This window comes from Suncus etruscus, chromosome 3 (assembly GCF_024139225.1).
Source record: "Suncus etruscus isolate mSunEtr1 chromosome 3, mSunEtr1.pri.cur, whole genome shotgun sequence".
Classification (NCBI taxonomy): domain Eukaryota; kingdom Metazoa; phylum Chordata; class Mammalia; order Eulipotyphla; family Soricidae; genus Suncus; species Suncus etruscus.
Window position 1 is genome coordinate 11,664,888 of NC_064850.1, and position 21,894 is coordinate 11,686,781.

Below are 21,894 nucleotides of genomic sequence, written 5' to 3' on the forward strand. Positions count from 1 at the left end.
CAGAACTAAATATCCAAACCACAGAGTCAACAATAATGAAAGCATGAAACCCAAACTTTAACAACCAAACTTTTTTTTTGGTTTTGTTTTTGGGTCACACCCAGCAGTGTTCAGGGGTTACTCCTGGCTCTGTGCTCAGAAATCGCTCCTGGCAGGCTCAGGGGACCATAGGGGATGCTGGGATTCGAACCACCGACCTTCTTCATGAAAGGCAAACGCCCTACCTCCACGCTATCTCTCGGACCCCACAACCAAACTTTCAAAGGTTCTTGTTATGATAGCAGGCTGGGGTGGGTAGGGTGAGGTATTTCCTAGGTATGAAATAGACTCTGGGAACATTGGTGAAGGGAGGTTGTCACTGGTACTGGGTTGGTGCTGAAAAATTATATGTTTAAAATTCAAGTATGAATAACTTTTTAAAGAGCAATGCTTTAAATAAAAATATTTAATTTAAAAAATCTCATTTTGGGATTAAAAAAATCTCATAACATAGCTGGTAGGGTTTTTGCCTTGCACATGGCCCACCCAGGTTCAATCCATGGTATCCCATAAGGTCTCTGAGTCCACCAGGAGTGAGCACAGAACCAGAAGTAACCTCTGAGTGCCACCAGGTGTGATCCAAAAACAAACACAAAATCTTTTTGTTGTTGTTGTGGTTGCTTTTTGAGCCACACTCAGGTGACGCTCAGGTGCTATGCACTCAGAAATCGCTCCTGGCTTGGAGGACCATATGGGATGCTGGGGGATTGAACTGAAGTCCATCCTAGGTCAGCCACTTGCAAGGCAAACGCCCTACCACTGCACCACCGCTCTGGTCCCACAAACACAACTTTTTATAGTATTTTCAGATTTGAATTAATGTTAACTGAAACCTAGAGAAAGTGAAACTGTAAAAGATGAAACCTTAGCTAAGGGGGAACTACAGCAGTTCCAAACTTTGTGAGAGGAGGCACAGCTAGAATTGAGGCTTATTCTCAGAGAAGAAAATAGGATCAAAGGGAAGAAGTGTGTGTGTGTGTGTGTGAGAGAGAGAGAGGGGGGGGGGGGGGAGAGAGAGAGAGAGAGAGAGAGAGAGAGAGAGAGAGAGAGAGAGAGAGGACCATTGGTGTTCACCTAAGCTTCACAATCCTCCCTCCACCAAAAGGTTCTTGGAACTAATAGTTCTGAGTCTTGGTGAAGGTTACTTACTACTTCAGACCTCTTAAAACTCCTTTCCTCCCTCAAAGCTCCCACTCTTACATATCAATATCTCTTTGCAACAAGCAAGAACTTTAATGCCATCCGGAAGCTATCCAAGTACCAAAGGGTGCCAGGTTATTCCCAATTCCTCCCCCCAAAGGAGTTGCTTACATTGAAACAAAAGTTTGAGTTACAGAGAAATGTAGTAAATCAAGGCTGCAGACAGCTTGTTGGAATCAGATTTCCTTGGTAAAAACAGGCAAATAACAGTGACCATCTCCAGTGGAGGGGGGAAAACCCCAAACCTGACAGGAGCACAGCACTGGCAGCTGCTGCGGTAAGAACCACAGCACTTGGTGAAATGACAAGACCAGCTCCTTTCTCTTCTCTGATGGTGTCACCACTGTTCCCTTTTCTTGCACCTTCCAGACACAGAGGAAACCCTCCCCAGAAGCAACCAGGGGGTGTTGTGGACAATACACTTTTTTTTTTTTTTTTGGTTTTTGGATCACACCCAGCAGTGCTCAGGGGTTACTCCTGGCTCTACGCTCAGAAATGGCTCCTGGCAGGCTTGGGGGACCATCTGGGATGCCAGGATTCTAACCACCGTCCTTCTGCATGCAAGACAAATGCCCTACCTTCATGCTATCTCTCTGGCCCGACAATACACTTCTGATATAGGCACCCTGGGGACATGAAGAAAGCTTATGGTCACTCAGTCCCTGTGATTAATTAAGAAGCTGGCATTATTGCAGAGGCTGGAAAGATTCCAAAGGATGCAGCCAAGCTCTTATTTGGCACAGCACTTTGCATCATGCTCCTCTCACTGCATGAGATGGACTGACTCTCTGGCCTGGGTGGAGGTGAAGAAGAGTGAGGAAGGAAAATAACAAGGAAGGAAAGCTCAGAAGAGCTAATAAGGGGCTTGGGGCCACTCAGTCTTCCTGTTCTGAGTTTTGCCTCTTGCTGCTTCTCAGACGTTCCATCAGAGAGAGCCCACTTCACCAGGTTTGCCATTTTTCATCCTACAAAACCTATTCCAGGGCCTGGGAGATAGTAAGAGTAAGGTGGGTAAGGCATTTGCCTTGCACAAGGCTGACCATGGTTTGTTCTCCAGCATCCCAGCACCACATATGGTCCTCCTGAGCCCTGGCAGGAGTAATTCCTGAGCTCAGAGCCAAGAGTAAGCCCTGAGCACCACCAGGTGTGTGTGTGTGTGTGTGTGTGTGTGTGTGTGTGTGTGTGTGTGTGTGTGTTTTGGGGTGGGGAAACCTACTGCGAGAAGAAATTTACTATATTAACAGGCATGCATACATGTATACTAACATGTAGCACAATGACTGTTGGATTTACACTAGCTTATTTTTATAAGGTGGGAGGCTTTCAAATTAATGACCACTTTCAAGGCAGTGGGGAGCCTTTCTGATGAGTCCTGAAAGTTCACTTGCCTTCTCCACCCATTGGTGGCCAGGGGGCCAAGCCAGTTGGATTTTATTCAACTGAGTGACTTTTGGGGGGTGGACTTTTATTTTTTGGTTTTGAGGCCACTCCTGGTGGTGCTCAGGGGCTACTCCTGGCTCTGCTTCTGCACTCAGAAATCCCTCTTGGCAGGAGCCATATGAGATGCCAGGAATTGAACCCACGTCCGTTTTGGGTCAACCACATGCAAGGCAAATGCCCTACCACTTTGCTATCTCTTCAGCCCCTTCTGAACATCCCAATTTCTTCTTGGAAATAGGCAAGCGGGCAGGAGAACAGTGGACAGAGGAAAAGACAGAGCATGCTTGAGGGAGCCAACTTACATGAAGCGGGAAGGGTTTCCTTCTACCAAATACACATCTAAGTAGAGTGGAACAGCTCTGTGTGTGTGTGTGTGTGTGTGTGTGTGTGTGTGTGTGTGTGTGCACTTGAACACACACAGATCTCCCTGCTTCTTCAAGAGGGAACTTTTGAAAATGGTAAAGAAGGTTCTGTCATCCTTCCAGCTCTCTGAGGTGTACATGCTGTGTATCCTCCTTCAGGTGTTCCCACTCCATGAGGCACCTCCAAATCTGAGCTAACATGTTTGGTGGGTGTTCACCTCCCAAGCAGATACAGCAAATAGCCCAGAACCAAAATCAGCCTGGCAACATGGACCATGAGGAACACGAGGTGATACCAATGGGCTTTGGTGATTGGTATTTACCAGATAGGAGCAGAGGAGTGACTACAAAGAACAGGCATAGAATGCCACCTGCCTTCCCCACACAGTGCCCTCTTGGCAGCAACCTGCTTGGTTTAGGACAGCCTTGGTTCAAGTACACCCAAAAAAAGGGGCCCCAAATCGAAGCAGAGATGGGTCGCAGCCAGTTCTGGAACACAAACACAGTATATTTTATGTGCACAAATGTGAAAAGGAAGAGACAGAGGTTGACGGAGACAGAGCAGGCAATGGCGCACACACCCGTCACCTGCTGTGGTGGCATGTCCCTCCCACCAGCTGTCTCCAGACAGAACCACCCATTTCAAAGCCAGGCAGAGCCAGGACCTGCAGCTCCTCTAGGGCTGGGTGGCCTCTATGTGGAGGAACCTCTCCCTACCTTAGCCGAGAGCTAGGCTTCTCTCCTTTCTGCTTCCCCTGCAGCAGCATTTGTGCAGCCCAGAGCATCAGGAAAAATGGGTTCTCCTCCTGGATCCCATTTGTCACTGCCCCCCCAAAAAAAGCCCAGAGTGGAGGGCAGGACAGAAGGACTTGAGGACACCCCCTAGGTATTATTGCTGTGAATAAGCATAGGCCATTGTGACTCCCAGGCGTCAGAGGGGCCAGGCCACGAGGGAGGACACGCTGAATAGACGTCAGAAGCTATTGGACCATGCAAGGCAGCAGCACTCAGGCCTTCAGATCACAGAGCTGCCGCCATGTACAGTGGAAAGGCCAGAGTTCATCAACATTGAGCAAAGTCTCCCCACCAGCACTCCCCCTCTGCTCGACGGGGCTGGGATTTCTCCATTTTTGGAAGAGCCTGGACACGGAGGGACGGGGGACCCTGAAGAGAGCCTAAAAAGCAAGACTAAAGTCTTGGCTACCCCCACTGAGTGCTGAGGTTCCTGTGTTCCAACCCTGGGCATCAACTCTCTTGACTGGGAAGGTCTACACCCTACAAGGGGCAACTGGAGCTAGTAGGGGTCTGGATGAAGCAGAAACACAATGTTCTGTGTGTTGTCAGACCTCCCACCCTTGGGAATAAAGAGTGCTCAGAGAGAACATGCCAGCATGTGCTGTCAGACCCAGAGGGCATGGAAGGGCAGGCTCTGGCTAAGAATTGTGGAGGCCTTTATGCTGGATACTTCGGCAAGACCAACAGACTGAGTCATGGAATAGGAGAATAAATGGAACCTAATGTTCTAGGAATCACCTGGGAAGCTGGGAGAGGCGTTGGGGCCCATGAGCTGGAGATAACAGAGAGACTCGAGCAGCCAGAAAATATTCCCCATCTAGACTGCCTTCCACCAGGAGATGGGAAGAAATCTGGGCCCATTGGAAGCCTGAGTGCTGAGAAGCCCCAAAGTCCTAGAATTGGAGCCACAGAAAGAGTCATGGAAGGGAGGCTTGGCCCCTCCAGTGTCCTTGTTCATGTAGATTGGACAGAGACAGACATCACACCCCTCTGCCTAGGCAGACTCTCCCAGCTGGAACTCTGCTTATGACCTCTCCTAGCCTGTGTCCTGACTGATTTTCCCTGTACAGGTCTAGGTGTAGCACAGCGAGAAATAGGAGATTGTTTCCACAGGTGACATTGTTTTCACGTCGAAAGGACTTCTAGAAAAGGAAAGGCGAAATGCTACCTCGGAGTCCTACTGTGGTCCAAAGAACCAGTGAGTCGGGCCAGGCCAGTTCTGAGGAACTTTGTCTCAGGGAGGGCTGAAGTAAGGGTCTCCCCACCCCATTCACTGTCAGTAATAAATCTGTCATGAGGGAGGGATAACCAACATGACAATGGCCACGAGTGTGTCAGGGTTAATACTGTTGAAGGTGCAAGTTCAGAGGGTCAGCCTTGCAGGGGGTGGGCAGGGAACTGGGGTGGGGGAACCCTGAGGAGGTTTAGCTGCAAGGCTGAGGCTACAGCAGAACCAAGAAACTTCTGACTCAGGGTGCTCCAGATACCCTCCCAAAGCGGAGGCCCTCCTCACTCATTCTCCACGGGGCTCCATCCCCTCAAAACCTGCCCCTCACTGGGCCTGAGAAACAAACTAGGCAGGTCCCTCTCTGTCCTCTCCCCTCCCCAGACGTGATCTGATGCTAAGTCCACATTGTGGCCCCTGGGGGCTTGAAGACACCCTTGCTAGGAGCCATCAGCTGGGTCACTGTGGGGAGAAGACATGGAGAAGAGCACCAAGGAAACCCCCATAGCCCAACAGATGGAGTAGGGAAAGATGGTGGAAACTTCCTGTCCCAGAACCCCAGAAACTGTGGAAGGAAAGCTTCATGGGGGCTGCAGATCTGGGGGGGGGGGGTGTCCTGCATGTCTTAGCCTTCTATCTCTGGCAGCTGCTATGCTAGCTACGAGCTAGGCATGAGAATGGAGGTGGGAAGAGTGTGTGAACGATGAAGGGGCCACTAGTTGTAAAGGCCTTGTAAAATAAGAGAAAGGGGGGGGGACACCACAGAACACACAGGGATTAAAACCTCCCAAAGTCCAGGATTGGTGGGAAACCAGCACCAGGGGTCAGGGGTAAGGGCCCAGCAGGCCAAGGGAGCAGCTCGGGGGGGCCCTGGGGAATGGGGAGAGGCGCCAGGGGGAGGCGTCCAGCCCTCCCAGCCCATACCTGCCAACCAGCTTCCTGGCTGCCCCCACTTTCCTTAGGCTACAGCTCAGCAGGCCCCTGGGGAGGTATTGGTTGCAAGCAAGCACCTGACATATTGCCTAATGGAGCCAGCCAAAGCCCAGCTAAACCAGGTAAGAGGCAAGAAGGCCCAAGGCCTCCTCCTTCCCCTGCCCGGTCCGGTCAGTCCTTCCGTCAGCACTGGCCCTGCTGTAGCCAAAGGTGATCAGTGCTCCAGCTCTGAGCTGGGCCTGGCTACGCCCAGTTCCTCTGCATTACCCCCATCTGTACCCCACACCAAGGCTGACCAATTCCCCCCAAAACCACGCTGGGTGGGGTCCTATAGGGCTGTGGCCGACTGGGCAGGGTTTGTGCTGAACAGAAGAGGCCATGATGCCACCTGCTTGGTGCCTTTGCCCACATCTGTCCCCACCCAAGGCCACCCCACCCTAACCCACCCCCTCAGTCAGTCTTGACGTGGCCATTGGCCAGAGCCAGGGAGCCACTGGGCTCTCCAGGTTCAGCATCCTTGTCAAAGCGCAGACGAAGGGTATTGCGGATGATGAACTGTTCCATGATGAGCGCCCCGCAGAACCAGGGCACGGCGTATTCCAGGGTGATGAGCCCCATGAAGTCGAAGTCGAATTGCGAGTAGTCCCAGGGGCAGGCGTTGAACTGGCGCAGGATGAAGCCGGTGGTGAACTCCCACAGGTAGGTCCAGAGCGTGTAGATGAGGCAGCGCAGCAGCAGGGGACAGCGGCCACGGAGGCGCAGGTACATGCGCTCCACGATGAGGATGGACGTGCCATAGATGAAGAGGGCCCACACGCTCGTCACCCCTGGGAACTTCCAGTTCAAGTTCACCACGAACTCCCAGGCGGCCGTGAACATCACCTCGCAGAAGTAGCCGTGGATGGCGTACAGGTACCAGCGGGACAGGGCGGTCAGGGGCTCGGCCGAGGCCATGGTGCCCACTCGAGTTGGCTGCTGGGGGACACAGAGGAGATGGATGAGGAGGGGAAAGGGGGTTAAGAGGGGAAAGAGGGTCAAGGGGACACTCCCAGGTCTTGCCATTGGGTAGCCCAAGTCTCGAATGTCTGGAGGGGAGCATGAAATTCCACACTCAAATCCATTAGGTTGGCCCTATTTCAGGCCTATGACTTCTCAGCATTCTTTGCCTTAGCCACATGGTCAGGAAAAAAGAAAATTCTTAAAATAATATCTTTATTTAAGCACCATGATTACAAACATGTTTGTAATTGGGTTTCATAAAAAGAACACCCCCCTCTCCGAGGGGCCAGAGAGATAGCATGGAGGTAGGGTGTTTGCCTTGTATGCCAAAGGACAGTGGTTCCAATCCCAGCATCCCACATAGTTCCCCAAGTCTGCCAGGAGCGATTTCTAAGCGTAGAGCCAGGAGGAACCCCTGAGCGCTGCCTGGTGTGACCCAACAACAACAACAACAAAAGAACCCTCCTCCCCCTTTCACCAGTGCAACCTTCCCACAACCAGTGCCCTCCATCTCCCTCCTCCCTAAACCCCTGCCTGTATTCGAGACAGGCAGTCTACTTCTCTCACTTGTTAGTCAGGAGAAATTAAAGCAAACTATTTGTTTGTTTTTGTTTTGGAGTCACCCCAGCAGTGCTCAGGGGTTACTCCTGGCTCTGTGCTCAGAAATCTCCCCTGGCTCGGGGTACCAAATGGGATGTCAGGGATCAAATCTAGATCAGTCTCAGATCGTCTGCATGCAAGACAAATGCCTTACTGCTGTGCTATTGCTCAGGCCCTGAAATTAAAACAAGTTAAAGAGCCTGCCTGGCTGCTGCTTGAGTCCCTTCCTCAAATGCTAGTTGGAAGGAGGCGTTTACTAGCTCCCCGTATGAACTTTTTTGGATTTTCTATGAACCATGAAAGAGCTCTGTCTTGGGCCCGGAGAGATAGCACAGTGACGTTTGCGTTGCAAGCAGCCGATCCAGGACCAAAGGTGGTTGGTTCGAATCCCGCTGTCCCATGTGGTCCCCCGTGCCTGCCAGGAGCTATTTCTGAGCAGACAGCCAGGAGTAACCCCTGAGCACTGCTGGGTGTGGCCCAAAAACAAAACAAAACAAACAAAAAAAAAGAGCTCTGTCTTGCCTGGCCAGCACCAATCGCCCCCATTTCTAGGCATTAGCTGCCTTTCTCATCAAACTCATTCGTGGAAGCTCCCATCCTTCCCCCCACTTCTTAATATTTTCATATTGCATCCCTCTAAGATATTTCAAAACTTACCACATCTGGCTTTTCCATGTTGTGCTTAGTAAAATATGCACAAACCAAGAAACTTAAGCCATTTTAACCATCTGTCATAGCATAACTAAGTGACATAAGATACATTCACATGTTGTGTAGCCATCACCACCATCCATCCATCTTTGAGACTCTTCCATCTCCCAGAGAAAAACTTGGAACCTCCCTCACTTTCCACCTCCTCCTCAGGACAAGGGCCACTGTCCTCCTGCATTCTGACTCTGAATTTGACCAAGTATTCCACTAAAATGAGATAACTTCTCTTGTGACTACCTTGCTCCACTTAGCTTACTGTCCTCAAATCCATCCATAGTCCAGTATATGCCAGAATGTCCTTCCCCCTTTCAGCATTGAATAACATTCATTGTAGTCTTTTAGTGATATCACATTGTTATGAATGCTTATCTATCCCTCAAGGGTTGCTTCTATCTTCTGACTAGTGTGAATAATGCCACTACAAAGATGGGTGTAAACATACCTAGCCAAGATCTTCTTTTGTGTAATATTTTGAAGTTCTTTCTTTTTTCTGTATACTTTTTTTTGGGGGGTCACTCCCAGCAGTGATCAGGGCTTACTCCTGGATCTGCGTTTAGGGATCACTCCTGGTAGAACTCAGGAGACCATATAGGGTTGTGGGCGTAGAACCCAGGTTAGCCATATGTACAATCTCTGTGGTTTTAAAATGATTTCTTGCATTATTTTTTATTTTAGGCACTGTGATTTACAATATTGATAATGGTAGGGTTTCATGCATAAAATATTCCAACACCATACCCTCTACCAGAGTGTCCACTTCCCTCTGCTCTTGTCCCAGTGACATCTCTGCCCCCCCCCCACTCCATCTTATTCCCTCAATCTTCCCCATAATGATGTGGTTCCTACTAAAGGCCTGTTCTCAGGTTCTGTTGCATTTAGGTATTTGTTGCTTCCTTACTATGTTTTTTATATACCACATATGAGGGAGATCATTCTATATCTGTCACTCTCCTGGTCCCGCTCAGCATGATAACCTTTTTTTAATGAGACCCTCTATTAAATCTATTAAATATATGCCCACAAATGGAATTCCTGGATTGTGTGATAATTTAATTTTCATATTTTAAGGAATGGCCTTGCAATTTACAATGGTTACAATGACTGTAATGTGCCAAGGGTTCTAGTTTCTCTTTGCCAATACTTGTCATTTTCTGCTTTTTTGCTGATGATCAGCCTAATGGGTGACAAGGAGTAACACCTTGTGGTCACATTTGTCTTCAACTGCTCCATTAAGGTTTTGGTATTCAGTTTTTATATTCAGAGGAGGCCAGTAAACTGTCCCAGGAGAGTCAGGAGAGCTGACCCAGAAGTAGTTCTCTTCCTACTTCCTATTCCTTTTTCTACCTGTCAGGTAACTCCCACCAGTCTTTAAGGTCTTGTCCTTCATCCCCAGAGACTGGCCCATTTGGTGGCTCTGTCCTGCCTATGCTTGGCTTTACTCTGCTGGCCTCTCACCCTGCTCCTGGGCTCTGCAGTCTAGTCCAAGCATGTTCTTTTCATAGGCAGGGCATGAAAGCAATCAAACCCAAGTGCACAGTGCTTTCCTAGATACCCACTAAGATTTTACTGACCACAGGAAGTCACACAACAAAGCCAAGTTGGCCATTAATGTTCATCCTTTCTACTCTTGGTTGTTGTTGCTACTGTTTGGGGAGTCACCAGGGTCACTGCTAGCACTCCTAAGGGGACCGTGTCATGCCAGGGATCAAATCCATGGCTTCACATACAAAAGGCATGTTTGTTTTCCTTTGAGCCACATTTACAACTTTGTACTTTTATTCCTAAGTATCACCTCCTCTTTATTTCTCTTTCTCCTTGCTGTAGCTGTTTCAAGTCAACATCTCTCACTCATATGACTTCAATAGCCTCATACTAGGGAGCCTTGCCTTGCTCCTTTCCAATGGAGGAGTGAATTCTCCACACTCATCACACTACAGAAGAGCGTGCAGAAACAGAAATCTGTATAAAAAGGCAAATCCAATGTTTCTCCCCACTTAGAGCCCATTAGTGGATCTGTAATATCTTTAGAGTAAGCCTCAACCCCCTAGGGATGGCTGGCAAAGCCCTTCCTGAGAAACCAATGCCTCAGATCCTGTCCTCCAGACTTCACGTTGCTATTTTTGCTACCTGGGGTGTACCCTCCTCCCCAAACCATGGTCTGTGAATCCATCCCGCTCCTTCAAGGTCCGGTTCTTCCTTTCTGAAAACCTTTCTAAAACCTCCACCACCAGAACATCCATACTCTCTCCACCTCTGTTCCTAAATCCTGAGACAATGACACTTAGCATTTGGCCAGGATCCATTCAAAGGTGAGTGAGCCATAGTGACCAATTGAATGTCTTTTTTGGTATTGAATATTATTTAATATTATCTCTGGCATATAAGAATATATAGTAGCATATATATATTTTAGTAGTAAATATTATTCAATATTATCTCTGATATATAAGAATATCTAAGATATATAAGAATATATAGTAGCGGAGCCAGTGAGGCAGCGCTAGAGGTAAGGTGTCTGCCTTGCAAGCACTAGCCAAGGATGAACTGCGGTTCGATCCCCCAGCATCCCATATGGTCCCCCAAGCCTGCCAGGAGCGATTTCTGAGCATAAAGCCAGGAGTAATCCCTGAGTGCTTCCAGGTGTGACCCCAAAACAAAACAAAACAAAAAACCAGAGAACTGTGGTACATATATACAATGGAATATTATACAGTTGTCAGGAGAGATTAAGTCATAAAATTTCCTATACATGGATGTACATGGAAACGGTTATATTGAGGGAAATAAGCCAGAGAGAGAGTTAGAGACATAGAATAATCTCACTGATCAATAGGTTTTAAGAAAAATAAAATACATTATTGTAAAAAATAAATAAAACAATTGAAAAAAAAGAATTTAAAAACAATTTTTAAACAAAAGAAGCTAAACATGGGGCCAGCGAGGTGGCACTAGAGGTAAGGTGCTTGCCTTGCAAGCACTAGCCAAGGAAGGACTGCAGTTCGATCCCCTAGCGTCCCATATGGTCCCCCCAAGCCAGGGGCAATTTCTGAGCGCTTAGCCAGGAGTGACCCCTGAGCATCAAACGGGTGTGGCCCAAAAAATAAAAAAAAAAGAAGCTAAACATTCTTTTTGCGTTGGGCCAATGACCAGAGAGGTATCCACTTCCAGGAGTACTTAACGGACTACATAAGTTGGGCCTGGTTTCTCCCCTATGTGAAGTATATTTTCATCAGCTAAGCCATCCTTCTGGTCCAAAAATTATTTTAAAAATTATCTTAAAAATTGGGGCTGAAGAGATAGCATGGAGGTAAGGCGTTTGCCTTTCATGCAGAAGGACGGTGGCTCGAATCCCGGTATCCCATATGGTCCCCCATGCCTGCCAGGGGCGATTTCTGAGCATAGGGCCAGGAGTAACCCCTGAGCACTGCCGGGTGTGACACACACACACACACACACACACCAAAAAACAAACAAAAATGTATCTTAAAAATGATTTATTTGGCTGGGAGATGGCTCAGTGAGCTGGGAGCAGGCCCTGCATGCAGGAGCTCCAGGTTTGCTCATTGGCACTACATGGTCTGCTGAGCATTGCTGGCAGTGACCCTCAAGCACAGAGTAACTGGGTAACTGAGTAACCCCAGAGTCTTTGCAGGTATGCTCATGTTCCCACTAAAACAGATTTTATCATCTTTGTACCTAGTCTATAGAAGATGCTCAAGAAACAACAAGTTCACATGAACCTAGGACCCTGAAATCCTATCAAATAAATGCAACTCTTTCCTTCTGGAGCCATGACTACAGGTCAGACCTGGGAAACTCCATCCTTGCTACCCACACTGACAATTCCCACCTACAGGATCTATGACTGTTACCTGGCCTCTTTCTTATGCCTCAGTTTCCTCTGACTCATTCATGGGTGAAGATATGGTCTCTGAGTTCTGATGAAGAGGAGGTCATGTAATCCCACTCCTAAGAATACAACCAAGACTCTACAGAGGCTGGCTTTAACCTGAAACACAAGGCCAGGATGCTGGGGGCTTCTCCTACTTTGTCATTCCCCTCTTACCTGAGGCAGGGTCATTCTGCCCAGTCTGTGCTTCTGGCTGGGCAGCTTTCTTTGCCAAGCAGGTCAAGTCTTCATCTCCACGCAGTGCCAACCCAGTAGCCAAGAACAAAAACCCCTGTGAAAACCATCCCACACACAAACAGCCTGTGGGTGCACCTCAGTGGGTATCAGCTGAGCCTGCAGCCTCCCGCTGAGGCCTAAAAGAGAAGGCAGGTCTCAGGCCAGCTTGCCTGGGGCCAATCATAACAGAGCACGTGTGGGGTGTGTTCTTGCACCACACTCACAACCATTTAATCATCGGGCTCCTAGGGTCCTGGAGGAAGCAGACCCAGGCTCCAGGGAAATGCCTGTAGAGTGAGACAGAGTCATGGTGGAAGTCATGGTGGAAGCAGATCCAGGCTCTAGGGAAATGCTTGTAGAGTGAGACAGAGTCATGGTGGATTTGAGAGGGCTCCACTGGCTGACATATGCTTTATATAAGGGAAACTGAGGCTCAGGAAGGAGTAAGTCCTATGCACAATCAGGTGTGGCCCAAAAATACAAACTGAGACACCTAAGAGGTCCTCGCTGAGGCCAGGAGAAAGGAAGATTGGGGATGAAAAGGCAGGACAAAAAATAGCACCATCCCCTGGGCTGGCATTTAAGTCATGTGGGTAGCCTAGTAGAGGTAGGTGTTGACTTGGGTATATTTAGGTACTGTACCTAAAGACCCATTTCTTTTTCGTTGGTTTCTGGGCCACACCCAGCAATGCTCAGGACTTCCGCCTTTTTTATTTTTATTTTTTATTTTTTCGGTCACACTCAGTGGCACTCAAGGGTTATTCCTGGTTTTGCGCTCAGAAATCTTTCCTGGCAGGCATGGGGAACCATCTGGAATGCCAGGGAATCGAACTGGGTTCCGTCCTGGGTTGGCTGTGTGCAAGGCAAATACCCTATCGGTGTGCTATTGCTCCGGGCCCATCAGGGCTTCCTTCTAGCTCTGCATTCAGGAATTATTCCTGGAAAGCTCCGGGTGCCTAGGATTGAATCCTGGTCAGTTTTTGTGCAAGGGAAACACTTACTACCCACTGTACTATTACTCTGGCCCCTTGCACACCCATTTCTTTTCTTTTTTTTGGTTTTTTGGGCCACACCTGTTTGATGCTCAGGGGTTACTCCTAGCTAAGTGCTCAGAAATTGCCCCTGGCTTGGGGGGACCATATGGGACACTGGGGATCAAACCACAGTCCTTCCTTGGCTAGCGCTTGCAAGGCAGACGCCTTACCTTTAGTGCCACCTCACCAGCCCCTGCACACACATTTCTGATCACCATAGGAGCCAAGCCGAAACTCTGAACCTAGGCGTCCCACCAAAATCCCTTTTTCCCCCTGGGGCTCACAATCCCCATCCCTTCTCTGGCCTCCTTCCACCCCAGACCTATGTCCCGGGCCCTTCAGTACCTCCTTGCTGCACCCTGGTATGGGGAAAATCACAGCGTCTTTGTCCCGGTGACCAGAACAACCCTCCTGAGTTCCACGACAAAGAAAGGAGCCCAGAAAAGCAGATTGGGGCAGAGGGCCACACAAAAGCACACAGCACAGCTGAAAGCAGGAGGAAAGAGCATGGGGGTGTGGTGGGTGATTTCACAAGTGGGTTGTGGGGAAACAATACTCAAGTTCAAGAACCCTTGGCAGTGTTGATGAAAGCCCTGGGAACAGAGAGTTCCAGCAAAGGTGTTTGGCAGTGCAGGTCACTTCCCCTCCAAAAATTCAGGAGATTGGGGAAATGGGGGACTGGCCTTCAGGCCCTATTTCCTGGGACAATCTCCCTGCCCAAATGACCCTAATGAAGCAGCTGACAGAACTGAGGGAAATACTTAACAGCCTAATACAGGCTAGAGGAAAAAAACAGGAGAGAAGAGTGGCTTCGATTTTGCAAAGAATTCTCATCTTGTTCCAGGAAGCCAAAATGCCATAAATACAGTGACTGTGGATGCTTTGAGTCAGACACCTTATTAGAAAAGCAGGATTCCCCTTCTAACCTTCCCAGACCTTCCTCTTCCTCTCCATTCACTTTAAATCTCTCTCCCATCATCAGGTACTCAAATTGCTGTGCTCTGGGGAGACTCAACAACCTCTTGGAGGCTCCTCAAGACAAAGTGGGTGAAGAAGAAGAGGGACAGCTTGAGTGACCCTGCGCTCCTTTGCTGGTAGGCTCTGTACTGGAGAAGGGAGAGTGGAAACTCTGAGGGGCAGGAAGTTTCCCTGATAGGTACATAAAGCAAACTCAGAAACAACTTTTCAGGGCCAGAGTGATAGCACAGTGGTAAGGCGTTTGCCCTGCATGTGGCCAACATAGGACAGACCCCGGTTCAAATTCCGGCATCCCATATGGTCCCTCGAGCCTGTCAGGAGCGATTTCTGAACACAGAGCCAGGAATAACCCCTGAGTGCCACTGGTGTGACCCAAAACCAAAACCCAAAAAAAAAAAAAAGAAACACCTTCTCCTATGGTCATCAAGTTAGTGGGAATATATGGACTTTCCACTGAGCCTCATGGGAAACAAGTAGGGGAAAGCCCTGTGATTACTGGCAGGTTAAATGCCAGAGAACAGACAAACCTTCTCTGGAGGGGTCATTTCCGTATCCCAGAAAAGCTCCCCTGGGATCAGTGACATTATCAGTCTATTTTATTTGTTCTGTAGCCACACCCAACTATGTTCATAACTTACTCCTGGCTCTGGGCCCACGGTTCACTTCTGGAGGTGTTCAAGGGGTCATATGGGGTCCCAAGAATCAAACCCGGTGGCCTACCCACTGTCCTATCACTTCAGCCCTGATGCTACCTGTCTTAGGGGGGCTCTTCCTCCATCTCCCAAGTCACAATCAGTACCACTACCATCACCATTAGATTCCCTCTTCACCTCTTTCCAATTATTAGATTGGAAAGGTCATTTTAAAGACCTTTTAATGAACTAAAGAAACTAATGAATTAGCCTAAGTTCATATTACTATAAAAGACAGAGCCGGTGGGATTTAAACCCAGCCAGACTGGCTACAGACCAGTCAGCACACTTCACTGCCCTCCTGGCTCTAGAGGGAACTGCCATTCTATGAGTTTCTGATTCTGGGAAATCAGAGAAAGTACAGGGTACAAGAAGGCTTTGAGCTTCTATGGGGCCAACCCATGAAGCATGGAGCTGGGCGTTAGAGCCTCTGAGAGTGCTCAGCATCTGCTCTAAGGCCAAGTTCTGTTCTGAGTTCATGCTCTGGCAAAGTCCACATGAAGGACACCCAAGGTTAAAGCTGACCTTCCCAAGGAAGCTTGCCACAAAGAGCAAGGAAGTGCAGTTAGGGCAGAGAAAGGACCACTGTGACAGTGACAGTTGGACTATAGACAAGCTAGGTGCTGAAAAGGAGATAAAGTAATATGCATGTTACCCCTTCAGTAGCAATATTGCAAACCACAGTGTCTTAAAGGGGAAAAATGGAAAGGAGAAGAGAGAGAGAGAGAGAGAGAGAGAGAGAAGAAAAATGCCTGCCACAGAGGCGGGGGGGGGGGGGGGGGGAAGGACAGGAATTGAGTGAGACGGGGAAACTATGGACATTGGTGGTGGGAAATATGCACTGGTAAAAGGTGTTGTACACTATATGAGTGAAACTCAATCATGAACAATTTTGTAACTGTGGGGGGAAAAACAATTGTATTATAAATCACGGTGTTGAAAGTAATTTTTAAAATATTTTTTTGGTTAAAGTAATAAAAAAAAAAAATAGAACCTGACTCTCCTAGGACTATGAAAGCAGCCACCCTCCTGGGTTTTCCTAGGACATGTATCACTCAGAGACACCCTAGCCTGGCTGCTAGCCTGCTCCAAGGCCACTGGAACTTTAGATGGCCCAGCCCTACCATGGAAATGCCAGCCAGGAGGCATGGCTAGCATGAAGGCTGCCCAGGGAAGCCCTGTCTGTACCTGCCTTAGCAACGGCCAAAGCCATAAGGTCAGGAGCAACCAGCCTTGCAGGCTCAGGCAAGAGCCCTGAGCCTCTGACGCTAAGCAAATCCTAGTTCATGGGGCCGAGCGTTTGGGCAAGAGAACCCCAGTAATGAAGTCAGACTTGGCATAGAGACTCCAGACGCAAAGGGCACCCAGCAGGCTGGGCCTCTAGGCCTGTACCTAGAGGCTCCTCCCAAACCTTACCTGCTGCTTTGTTGTTGCCAGTCAGACCTCAGTTCAACTATATCCGAAACCTATGCTTGACCTTTACTCTGAAATTACCACCTCACACTCACTCCATCCCATTTCACTGTTTTCATAGCACTTCCGTTCTGATTTTTTAACTAATATTTTTGTTTGTTTTATTGTTTTATTTTGGGCCACATTCAGTGATGCTCAGGGGTTACTCCTGGCTCAAAAATCGCTTCTGGCAGGCTCAGGGAAACCATAGGGGATGCCAAGGATTAAACCCGGATCTGTCCTGGATTGGCCGAGTGCAAGGCAAACATCCTACCATTGTTCTGTGCTATCCTCGCTCAGGCCCCTCATTTGATATTTTCTAATTGCTTATTATTTGTGGCTCCATTTGAGTGAAAGTTCCCTGAGGCATTTGCCAGAGTAAACAGTGCCTAGAATGGTGCCCACTACTAGAACCTCTAACACCTGGATAAAGATGAATGGATGAGTCCCTTTAACATGCAAATGAAGCAGCTATGAACAGTTGTTTGGCCCAGTCTTTCTCCTTGCTCTAGAGAAATAGATTCTTCATAAAAGTTTATTCTAACAGTTAGGAAAATGAGAGAGCCAGTTTGAATCCCAGCACTGCATGTTTCTCTGAGTAACTCCCCCAGGACCACTCTGAACTCTAGAGCACTGCCAGGTATGCCTCCCCAGAATAGTTTTATTCTAGCAATTTTATGGATCTATCATTATTTTCTGATTACAAAAATAGGTAAGGTTAAACATTACAGAATGATTTATAAAAGTCCCCCATCATCCAGCAGTAGAAAGCTGCTTTTAATAATGAAGCATATTAATCAAAATCAATGTTTAAAAAAAAGCAAATCCAAGGGCTGAAGCAATAGTACAGTAGGTAGGTCATTGCCTTTGAAGTGGCTGACCTGGATTTGATCCCTGGCATCCCCTATAGTTCCCTGAGCACTACCAGAATTCCTGATTACAGAGCCAGAAGTAACCCCTGAGCATCAGCTGTGGCCCAGAAAACAAACAAACAAACAAACAAATAAAAAAGCAAATCCAGGGGCTGGAGATATAATATAGGTACAAGACAGTTGCACATGTCTGGTAGTGGTCTGATTCCTATAACCAAACGCGGTTCACTAAGCATCATCAGGAGTAACCCTGAAGACAGAGTCAGGATTAACCCTGGGTACTGTTGGAAATAACCCCTAACCCCCTCCCACCAAGAGCAAATACACTCACCATAGAAAGAAAAGTCATTCCCAGTTCTACTAAGTTGGCAACCGTGATCCTTTCCATCTTGCTACTTTTGTTTTTCTGCATTTATTTTACAAATATTAATTGTACTTAATCCCTAAGTAGATATTTTCATTTATTAATCTCATAATAATTTTCAAATTGTTATATCCTCTACGCTCTCACTATTATAATGGCTCTATCATATTCCACCAAGAGAAAACTATATTTTGCTCAATCTAGTTGCATCAGACAGGGAGGACAGTCATTTCCCATTTCCACTACTCTACTGATCCCCCTGAGAACCATCTTTTTGTGCCTGTCACAAAAGAATTCAGCCCTTTTCTTGTTTGGTACTATTTCCTAATAACATTAAAAATAAGTTTGTAAAGTGGCGTCTCTGGACAAAGGCACAGCAGTCTCAAGGCTGATGGTCTAGACTGCTCTGTGAGCTCTCTGATGTAAGGATTTGGTTTTTGTCAGAACCACGGCTTCCAACCGAGACCTCCAGAAGCCTCTTCTGCCCCCACCTCCGATCAGGCTGAGGCACATCACCCAAGTTATAAATCCACTCAAGAACACTCCTTAAGGGACTGGAGAGATAGCACAGAGGTAGGGCTTTTGCCTTGCACGCAGCCAATTCAGGACAGATGGTGGTTCAAATCCCAGCATCCCATATGGTCCCCCAAGCCTGCCAAGAGAGCCAGGAGTAAACCCTGAGTGTCACCAGATGTGACACCCCCTCCCCCCAAAAAAGAACATTCCTTTCTCCTGTGCCAGAACAGTAGAACAACAAGCAGGGCACTTGTCTTCTATGAGTCCTACCTAAACTCGATACCTAGTACCCTGAGCCCTGCTGGGAAGAAACCTGAATGCAGAGCCCTGAACAGTCTGGGGTGTGGCCCCAAAACAAAACTAAACAAACAAAAAGAGGAGCTCAGCAGCTCCTAAAAGCCTGTTGGGCCTTCGCTGCAGAAGCTCCAGCTCTGTTCTACCTCTCTGCCTGCTGGTGTCTGATCCCACAGCTGGACTGTCTGCCTATATAGACAAACTAGCCTGCAGGCCAGCCAGGCCTCTGGGGCTCGGGATGTAGCCAATTGTCATTTTTCAAAAAAGCATCATCAAGGAACAGCCAGAGGCTGAGACTAGAAAGAAAGGCCTCGCCTTGTGAGGATAGGGGAGACCACGGTGGGGGGCACCTCTCATCCCTCATGCAGACCTGCCTAGACTAAGGAGGAGCTGACAAAATAAGGGGAGGGCAGCAGATACCCTATTCCTCTTGATTCCGTCATTTTTTCTTTTTTGTTTGCGTTGTTGTTGTTGTTTGGTCACATTCGGCAACACTCAGGGACTATTCCTGGCTCTGTGCTCAGAAATCACCCCTGGTAGGCTTGGGGGACCATATGGGTTGCCAGGAGTTGAACCGAGGTCTGTTGGGGTTGGCTGCGTCCAAGGCAAGTGCCCTACCACTGAGCTATTGCTCAGGCCAATTCCCTGTCATTTCTAGGACAGCTGTGCACCATAAATTCATCCTCTCCCAGTGCTCTGGGTACCTTCTCTGATGTCACAAGAACCACATAAGGTGTCTGGACAGAGCCACATCCCCAGAAAGGCACAGCTGCCCTGCACCCATGCAAGAGGCCCACAGAAGCTACAAGCTGCCATCCAGAGATTTAGCGAAATGCCATCGCCCATGTGTGACTTGTCTAGCCCAAGTTGGCAAGCCAGCAGGACAGTCTGGCCAGTGCTTAGAGGCTTTGCTGCTCTCAGATGGCTCCAGCGTGTGATATGGACTTCCCCCTCTTCCCGTGCCCCTCTGGGACAAATTCTAAGGCAGGAAGCAAGCTCAGAACTGGCCCCTCCAGACCAGCCCCTGGTTTGGCAAAACGCACAGATCCTATAACCAACTCACTTGTCACACCCTTGAGTCCGCAGCTCCGAACAGACATCAGGGTCACAGTCCTGGCGTGTCCCTGGTTAACCTCCGTCTGGGTGCCTGGCTGCGTCTCTGTGCCATTCTCAGCCGTGTGGGCAAGAGTCAGCTCCAGGGCTCAGCTGATCCTGGGCGAGCGGCTGGGCTGCTTTCTTGTGTCCCTAGGAATAAAAGAGAAGGCATCAATGAGTTAGAACCGCCACCCTGCCCGCAAGCCACCCTGCCAGCCAGAGCAGCAGACTAAAGGCAATAGTACCCCAGGCCCCAGGCTCCAGCTGAGGACCAGACACTCAGCCAGCCTGGGCCAAACGACCGCTGTCTCCTGGTCTCTGCGTCTATTTGAGCAGCTCTGGAGAGGCGAGCAACCCGTGAGAAGCTGGGATCGATCCCAGGCCACGCGCACGTGTGGCTCAAGCTCAGGACTTTCTGCACCATATGCACCCCCCCCCCGAAATCCGAGAGGGGAGATAATTTTAGCATCCGGCTTCATTCTCAAGAGGTTCAAATGACGCGCTCACCTTCACCCTGCCCTGGGTGCCTCTGTACTCAAGGACAGTCAAGGACTTCTGAGAAGTCAGATAAGGTAGGAAGCCCTGGCGTGAGCATTTGGATGGTGCAAGAACAAGTCTGCAGAAAAACCAGCGAACCAACACCCATGCTCAAGCACCCCCTGTCTCCCCAATTCCACTGTCTGTCCTGATGTGTCTTTTATCCTTTCACGGGTCAAGCTCTTCCTATGGCAAAAATAACTAAAGGCAAGTTGACAGAAAGGTGACTTGGTAATGCCTTTGTGTACATCATAGCTAGATTCCTAAGGCTTGACCATTTGACGGGATTATTGACAGTTTCTTGTCTATTTAATATGAAAGTGTCAAAATTCCCTGAAAATCCTTAGGAGGAGCCCCCATCTGTTCGAGCCCAAGTAACAAAGCCCAGAAGATGTGATTGGGGGGGGGGTCAGAAGGGAGTTGGCACCTTTCCCCAAGGATGGCCAAGCAGGGAGGATCGCCAAGCATTGTGCCCCACTTATACCCAAGGTCCCCTTCCTCTCTGGCCCAGCAACAGGGTGCCAGGCTCCCTCTGTGGATTCTGTGTCAGGCATGCATGAGGCTGCAGCAGAGTCTAGGAGAAGTGAAAGGGCATGATCCGAAATCTATTCTGGGCATAAAAGTGCTCTAGGACAGAAGGGCGTATCCCTGGGGTGGGGGTGGGGGTTCTCTTTACAACCAGTGTCCCCAGATCACAGGCAGCTCACCCCCTCTGTATGTCCCTCACCCAGCCCTTTCAAAAACAGGAACCCCAAGCACTGCTCCCTTCTCCTCTCTCCACCTCTCACCTGGACAGGGCTCTCACCCTGGCATTTGCCTCTCAGGACAGAATGTTCGTGGGCATGTCCCACACCCCCAAAATCCCCACACCTTTAGACCCTGTGAGCTTGGGTTGTTGCAGGAGCTGAGCAGCCACAATGATAGCACAAGACAGAAACAAAACTGAAACTAGAGTCCACATCCTGCCTGCAAGGTTTGAATAGGTCTGCTCTCAAACTGGAGCCCCTTGCTGGAGGGGCTAAAGAGACAGATGAAAGTGCCAAGGTTGGGAACCTGCTTCTTCACCGAATCTGCTGCTTTCCTGGGCAGCTTCTCCAGGAAGCCTCCTGCTTCCTGATGGAAGAGAACTAGTGGGGGCTGGATCAGCAGATGGCCCCACCTGCCTTCCAGGGCACAAACTACCCCAGCCCTGACACTGTCTGGCCCCCGAGAATAGGTCCCAGAGACACCAAGAACCAGAAGCACTTTTGCACACAAGCAGTTTGGGGGAATTTATGAACCTCATTATTTCAGGGGAGGTGGACCACAACATGGTGGTGGTCGGGGATTCCTCTTGATTCTGTGCTAGGGGAACTGTATAAAATCCTCAGGATCTGAACCCAGGAAGTGCTTTATCCACTTACCTCTTGTTTGGGTAAATTCTATTTAGTCCATCTGGTAAAATACTCATTTGTAAACACAGCTGACATTGTCCATCCAGCTTCCCCAGCCACAGGACGGTGCTCCTATTTGTTCAAAAGTACAGGGACTTCTACTCAGTACCAAGCCCTCCTTCCCTGCTCTCCTCTGCAGGCCACCATGCTCTCACCCATAGCCTGTTGAAAGGTCTCATTCCTTTTAACATCTCCTT

At 48.8% G+C, this 21,894-nt stretch overlaps 1 protein-coding gene across 4 annotated transcripts in view; it reads right to left on the reverse strand.

Moving 5' to 3' along the window:
- Positions 1-5,680: 5,680 nt before the first annotated feature.
- The window catches only part of TMEM229B (transmembrane protein 229B), a 49,688-nt gene continuing 33,474 nt past the window's right edge, over positions 5,681-21,894 (reverse strand). The window contains exons 1-3 of one of the 4 annotated variants that reach the window (XM_049770507.1): positions 19,973-19,993; positions 19,696-19,877; positions 5,681-6,969 (exon numbers count right to left, since the gene is read on the reverse strand). In XM_049770507.1, the coding sequence (XP_049626464.1) occupies positions 6,445-6,948 (504 nt within the window). In that variant the 5' untranslated portion in view covers positions 6,949-6,969; positions 19,696-19,877; positions 19,973-19,993 and the 3' untranslated portion in view covers positions 5,681-6,444. Of the gene's footprint in view, positions 6,970-8,783; positions 8,871-19,695; positions 19,878-19,972; positions 19,994-21,894 lie in introns of those variants that run through there. The other 3 variants (XM_049770508.1, XM_049770506.1, XR_007493839.1) reach the window with 3 other exon arrangements.